General features: G+C 40.1%; 1 protein-coding gene across 1 annotated transcript in view; it reads left to right on the plus strand.

Moving 5' to 3' along the window:
* LOC107058511 (uncharacterized) overlaps positions 1-1655 on the plus strand; it is a 4636-nt gene extending 2981 nt beyond the window's left edge. The window contains exons 2-3 of the mRNA XM_015304316.1: positions 151-233; positions 343-1655. Coding sequence (XP_015159802.1) covers positions 151-233; positions 343-1655 — 1396 coding nt within the window. The remainder of the gene's footprint in view (positions 1-150; positions 234-342) is intronic.
* The last annotated feature ends 6231 nt before the right edge of the window (positions 1656-7886 follow it).

Here is a 7886-nt window from a genome sequence, read left to right on the forward strand (position 1 = left end):
GTTTTTCTTGGGAAGAGACCAGGATCAAAGGAAATACCATTGGGCATCACTTGAAACCATGAGCCTACTCTATGATGAAGGAGGTGTGGGGCTCAGAAGACTCACAAATATTTGCACTTCTCTTCAATATAAGCAATGGTTGAATTTCAGGGCTAATTCTTCTCTATGGGGTCAATTCCTCAAGTCCAAATATTACCAGAGAGCCAATCCAGTCGCAAAGAAGGTGGACACTGGTCAGTCCTTAGTGTGGAGATACATGACGAAGAATAAAACAAGTGGAGGATCATATCACCTGGAAAATTAAGTCTGGAAGTCGCTCCTTTTGGTGGGATGATTGGCTAGGAGTAGGTGCTCTTGCTAATTACACCACCAACATTTCCAGCCTCAATAATGCCACTACTGCTCACTTTCTAGTCAATGGAGAATGGAATGAAAGAAAGTTGCGACAACAGGTTCCACCACTACTCATACCTCATATTTTGAGCACAAATTTTCAATACCAACAAGGAGAGAAAAACACTGCAGTCTGGAAGCCAAACGATTCTGGAATTTTTTCTTGTGCTTCAGCATGGGAAATTTGCAGACTTGAGAAGAATAATGCAGTGATCAATTCACAGATTTGGCATAAGCATATTCCCTTCAAGATGTCCTTTCTCGTTTCGAGAGCACTTAGATATAAAATACCAACTAACGAAGAGTTGGCAACCTTCGGAGTGGAGCCAGTGAGATGTTTCTGTTGCATGCAGAAAGGATGGGATGAAGTGGACCATATCTTCAATGAAGGACCCTTTGCAACTCATATATGGACATTCTTTTTAAGTCCAATGGGTGTTACTTTCCAACAGTCCTCATTGAGTAATCATCTATTGAGATGGAATGATATTCAAGGAAAGAATGAAGCCCACAAAATTCTCATCAAAACTCTTCCCATAGTGATCTGCTGGAACCTGTGGAAGAATAGATGCTCAGCTAAATACGGGGGAAAAAAATTCAGCAACAGCAGGGTCAAATACATGATCCTCAAAGATACTCTCCACCTGCTCAAAACTATTTTTCCTTATATTTATTGGCCTGCACAGTGGACAAAAGTAGTGGACCTGATCGAGAGCTGCAAACATGATGTTAAAGTTACTTCAGTGATTTGGAAAACACCCTCTCCTAGCAGATACAAGCTTAACACAGATGGTAGTGCTTTGCACAATCCTGGGAAGATAGGAGGGGGAGGCATTCTACGAGATGAACAAGGAGAGATCATTTATGCATTTGCTTTACCTCTCGGTGAAGGGACCAATAATCAGGCAGAAATTCAAGCTGCCAGTTATGGTCTAAACTGGTGCATTCAGCATGGATACAACAATATTATTCTTGAGGTAGATTCTGAGCTTTTAACTAGGTGGATATTGCAAACCTCTACTTCCCCTTGGAGGATTCAAAAGTTTGTACAGGAGTTCCAAAACATTGTTAGCCAATGTGAATTCTTTCAATGTGATCATATATACAGAGAGGCCAACAGTACTGCTGATTTCCTGTCCAAGCAGAGTCACAAAAAGACATCATCCAACATTACTACACTTACAATCAATTGCCACACGCAGTACGAGGTAGCTATATTCTCGAGAAAATGGGAGTTCAAAGTTTCAGAAGGAATAGGTTAAAAAGAATTTAAAAACCCCCTTGATTTAAGGATAGTTTTTTATTAGGTTCTTGCTTTTTATTCTTTCCTTTGTATGGGGAGAGTCTCTCTTATTTATGTTTTCCTAGAATCTTTGTATTTAGAGGAGTCCTCCCCTTAGGTACGTAGTTATAGGTTTTCCCCTTTATAGTATGGGAATGAGTCGACTAACCTTAGTAGGTAGGTCGACTTATGACCCGCCATAGGATCGGAGGTTAGGTTTATGTCCCCCTCCTTGTACCTTTTTTGAGCTCTTTTGAGCTTTTATTTATGCTAAGGCCTGGGGGTGTTGCTAAGCCCCTGACCCCCCCCCCCCCCCCCAAGGGTCAATCAAACAAAAAAAATATTAAAAAAATATTTTATAAAAATAAAAATCCTAGACCCTATACCCTAAACCCTAAACCATAAACTCAAAACTCTAAACCCTAAACCCTAAACCCTAAAACCTAATCACTAAATCCTAAACCGTAGCTAAATCCCAAACACTAAACACTAAACCCTAACCCTATAAACTAAACACTAAACCCTAAACCCTAAAACCTAATCCCTAAATCATAAACCGTAGCCCTAAACCATTAATCCTAACCTAAAACCTAAACCTTAAAACCTAAACCCTAAACCCTAATCTGAAAACACTAAATCCTACACCGTAAACCCTAACAATAAACCCTAAACCCTAAATCCTAAACCTGAAACCCTAAACTCTAAATCCTAAATCCTAAACCCTAAACCCAAACCACTAAATCATAATCCCTAAACCCGAAACCCAAAACAATAGACCCTAAATCCTAAACCCTAAATCCTAAACCCTAAACCCTAAACCTTAAACCCTAAACCCTAAACCCTAAATCCTAAATCCTAAACCCTAAACCCTAAATCCTAAACCCTATACCCTACACCCTAAACTTTAAACCATGAACCTAAAACCCTAGACCCTAAACCGTAACCCTTACATCCTAAATCCTAAACTCAAAACCCTAAACCCCAAACAATAAACCCTAAACCCTAACGCTAAATCATAAATCCTAAACCTTAAACCCTAAACCCTAAACCTTCAACCTTAAAGACTAAATCCTAAACCCAAAATACTAAACTCTAAACCCTAAACCCTAATTCCTAAACTGTAATCCCTAAACCCTAACCCTAAACCCGAAACCCTAAACCAAAAACCCTAAAATCTAATCCCTAAACCCTAAATCGTAGCCCTAAACTAATAATCCTAAACCTTAAACCAAAACACTAAACTCTAAATCCTAAACCCTAAACCCTAACCCTAGACCTTAATTCCTAATTCTAAATCTTAAACCCTTAACTCTAAACTATAAACCCTAAGCCCTAAGCCTCAACCCTAAATCCTCAATCCTAAATCCTAATCCCTAAACCATAAACAATAAACCACAAACTCTAAACCCTAAACCCTAAACCCTAAACCTTAAACCCTAGGCCTAAACCATTAATCCTAAACCCTAAACCTTAACACTAAACCCTAGCCCTAAACCTTAAAACCTAGCCCTAAATAATTAATCCTAAACCATATTTCTAAACCCTAAACTGTAAACCCCATACCCTAAATCCTAAACCCAAAACCCTAAACCCTATATCCCAAACCCCAAACCCCAAACCCCAAAACCAAAACTCGAAACCCTAAACCCTAAACCCTAAATCCTAAATCCTAAACCTATACCCTAAAACCCAAACCGTAAACCCTAGACCCTAAAATTTAAATCTAAACTCTAATCCTTAAACCCTCAACCCTAACCCCTAAATCTTAAATTCTAATCCCCAATCCCTATATCCTAAACACAAAATCGTAAAATCTAAACCCTAACCCTAAACCCTAAACCATAAAATCTAAACCCTAAGCCTAAACCCTAAATCCTATATCCTAAACCCTAAATCCTAGACCCAAAATCCTAAATCCTAAACCCTAAATCCTAAACCCAAATCCCTAGAACCTAAAACCTAAATCCTAAACACTAAACCCTAAACCCTAACCCTAATCCCTAAACCCAAAACTATAATCCCTAAACCATAAACCCTAAACTCTAAACCCTAAATCCTAAAACCTACTCCCTAAACCCTAAACACTAACCCATAAACCCTTAATACTAAACCTAAACCCACAACCCAAAATTGTAAACCCTAAACACTAAACCATAAAGTAAAAGCCCTAAACCCTAAACCCTAGAGGCTAAATGTTAAACATTAATTCCTAAACCCTAACCCTAAACCCTAAATTATATTCCCTTAACCAGAAACCCTAAACCTTAAACCCTAAACTCTAAACCCTAAACCCTAAATCCTAAACCCTAACCCTAAACTCTAAATCCTAAATCCTAAATCCTAAACCTTAAACCTTAAACCCTAAACCCTAAATCCTAAACCCTAAACCCTAACCCTAAACCCTAAACCCTAAACCCTAATCCCGAAACTCAAAACCTTAAACGATAAATACTAAATCTTAAATTGTAAACCCGAATACCTAAACTCTAAACTCTAAGCCCTAAACCTAAACTTGAACCCTAAATCCTAAACCTAAACCCTAAACCCTAAACCATAAATCATAAACCCGAATACCTAAACTCTAAACTATAATCCCTAAACCTAAACCCTAAATCCTAAACCTAAACCCTAAACCCTAAACCCTAAACCCAAATCATAAACATAACCCTAAATCCAAAACTCAAAACCATGCACCCTAAACACTAAACTATAAACCCTAATCCCTAAACCCTAAACTCTAAACCCTAAACTCTAAACCCTAAACCCTAAACCCTAAACTCTAAACCATAAGTCATAAACCCAAAACCCTAAATCCTAAATCCTAAACACTAAACCATAAACCCTAAACCTTAACCCTAAACCTTACATCCTATATCTTAAATCCTAAACCCTACACCCTAAACCTTTAACCCTAAAAGCTAAACTCTAAACCCTAAACCCTAAACCCTAAACCCAAATCATAAACATAACCCTAAATCCACAACTCAAAACCATGCACCCTAAACACTAAACTATTAAACCCTGAACCCGAAGCCCTAAACCCTAAACCATAAACCCTAAACCCATAAACCATCGCTTCCTCATTTCTCAATTTTTTTCTCTCTCTAAAAAATTTGCGCACAAACTTAGTTACACCAGGCGAAAATACACAGTTCACCGGAATGGCCACAGAGCTGCCGGGGAAGCAGCTCCGACCACCGGAGTAGTCTCATTCGACGCGCAATTCCAGTATGAACAAACCCCAACAGGGCGCTTCACCAGATTCATCAGACAACTCTTCGAAATTGCAAAGAACTGAAGCGATCCATGTCGCAATTTCTGAAGAAGAGTTGGACTGGGCTCGAAAAATTTTGTCCCTAGAGCAATTTGGAATGATTCGTGTTAACTCAACTGGGTATCATGAATCTACACCTAAAGATCTACCTACAGTCCAAAAATCAAATGATTCCATCGCCCAAATCGCGAGATCTACGAAGGCGATTTCTAGGGAAATTGTCGCGAAATCGCCAGAACTGCGCCCCCAAATTCGAACAACTTCTGATGAGATAAATGAAACTCCAACCACTGGGGAATCATCCCCAGGTCAAGGAGTACATCTTACTGAAAATTTGGATCATTTTGACGGTAAAATCTCCGGCGACATAAATTCCGACAAAGACGCCGGAGCTCCGATCAGCTATGTCAATGCAAGGTCACACCAAATGAACCCTGGTGCGGAGGATAACCTTCGGAAGGTAAGAGAACACCTGAATCATCAGCTACATATTAATGTTGGCTCTTCTAATCTGCAGGAATAATCTATAACCAATGTTGCTGATCATCACAAAGGAGAGGAAGGGGGATCAATTCGAAGGACTAGTGTGTTGCATCAAGATCACAACCAGGGCAATGAATTTACTTCAAACCAAATTATGCAACCATTACAACAAGACCAAGAGAAGCTGTTCACAATGGACTTCACTGATGGCAAGGTACAGGGGAAAATGCAGGGGAATCAGGAACAACTAGCAAATGATGAGGCTCATTCAGGGACATCTAAAGACAAACAGCATGGCAATGGGGAGAAGACCAAATGGAAAGTTAAAGATACCATAAACTCCAATGCAAATACAATGCAACAAAGCAAAGATAATGGACGGATACAGCCAGACAATACCAACAAGGAGAGGAAAGGTAAGCTCGTTAATTTCGCCCCTAATGTTGCTGATCATAGTGACACTTCTAGGAATAAATTGTATATTGGTCAAAATGAGCTTGGGAAAGGTCGAGTTGTTGTGCAGACTGATCGAAACGAGGTTACGGGACAAGCTGGGGAACTCAGTCATATGAGCCTTGATATCGATCCCAAAATCCTCCCACCACCCCTCAAAGTATCCTCAAACTTTGATAGCTACAGACCTAACCAGCCAAGAACTAACCAAACTAGCCCAAAACAAAACCAACACAAACCTCTTGTTAATAGCACTTTTTTAAAAAATGCTAATCATCAAATCCCGGATCCTTCCCCCCCCCCCCACTATCTTCCAATCCTTAGCTACTCGACTCAAAGCCATCCAAACCAAAAATTCAGTCCCCATGGACATAATCTCTCCTATTATTACTACTAGACAAGGATACCCCTCTATAACTTTTCATGAAGAAGATTTCATGCAAAAAATGCCGGGAAGATGTAAATATACTCTTGTAGGTAAATTTACTAATGCTATGCCCAAGATGGAGGTCATTAGAAGGAGTTTCGTTGCTCAAACTCAGCTCACTGGAGGGGTTAAGATTGTGCATTTTAACTCAAGGCATATTTATATTGATTTGGATAATGAGGCTGATCATATTTCAGTCTGGACAAAACAGAAGATGTTCATTGCAGGTCATCCTATGAAGCTACAGGTGTGGACTCCTACATTTAAACCTGCTGAGGAAACTCCTATCGTGCCAATCTGGATCACCCTACCCGAGCTCCCATGGCATTGCTACTATATGGACATCCTTACTCCATTGCTGTCCCCGATTGGTAAGGCTTTATATCTGGACTCTGCAACTATGCAAAAAACCAGGGGCAGTGTGGCGAAAGTACGAGTTCAAATAGACATCACTAAAGAAAGACCTCAACATGTGTGGCTAAGCTTCTCGGAAAAAGATCCTTCTCTAGGTAAGTGGCAAATCATAGAATTTGAAGATGTTCCCTCGTATTGTCTATACTGTAAGCACCAGGGTCATGTTCTTGGAGAATGTCCTGTGAAGGAAAAGGATGAAGTAATAAAACAAAGGAAGGAGTTGGAAGCAAACAAGAAAGGTTATGAGACACAACCAAATTTGAACTCAAAAAATAATCAGCAGCATGAGGAAATTAAGGAAAAGTCTCTATCGAATAGGCAAAACAATGCTAGTAGGCCAACTGAAGTGGCTGTCACACACAAAGAGGAACAATGGCAAATACAAACCAGGAAGAAAAACAAAAATAACCAACAAAAGCAGGAGCCAGGTAAGACTGAAAAATCTCAGGTGCAGCCACAGCAAGTCCAAGCATCTCACACTCCACAGATTATCCAGAAAACAGGTATGAATTCTAAAACTCCTGTGATCGAAATTGAGGAATCTGGTGATCAGATTCCTATACCCCCATCCCCTGTGAATGTTGATGTTGAGAATTTTGGTGTTGAAAATGAGGTCCCATCCCCTGCAACCCCCCTGTTTGTAGCTGCTGAAGTTTTCGGAGGGAGGATGGTAGTAAAGGAGAAAAACATTAACTTGCAGGAAGGGGTACCTAAGGGGAGGGAAATGTCTCATGTTTTGCATGAGAACCAAATGGCTGACCCTAGGAATGACCTTCCAGCCACTGCTACCACTACAAGTGTTGCCCAATAGCATCAAAGACAGGTACAGCACAGTACTGAAGGAAGCCAGCAGGTACATATCAGTAGGAAGGAGGATAATCAGCCCAAGGGCTCGATGGCAAAGGATATGGGAAACAAAGCAAGCTCCAGTAAACAGGTGGAAACCCCCAAGAGTAAGAATAAGCCAAGCAAGAAGAGGAGGGAAGCTATTAAGAAGAAGCAAACTGAGCAACATCACCAAGAACAGACTCAAAATGGCAATAATGAAGAAGGAGTAAACCCTTGTAAAAAATTCATCATGGTGGAGCAAGTTATGGATGTGATTCCTCTTAGAGCTCAATACAATACCCCCACTCCGGGAAAACCTCCTGATCAGGCCA

This window comes from Solanum tuberosum, unplaced genomic scaffold, assembly GCF_000226075.1.
Source record: "Solanum tuberosum cultivar DM 1-3 516 R44 unplaced genomic scaffold, SolTub_3.0 scf00508, whole genome shotgun sequence".
Classification (NCBI taxonomy): Eukaryota; Viridiplantae; Streptophyta; class Magnoliopsida; order Solanales; family Solanaceae; genus Solanum; species Solanum tuberosum.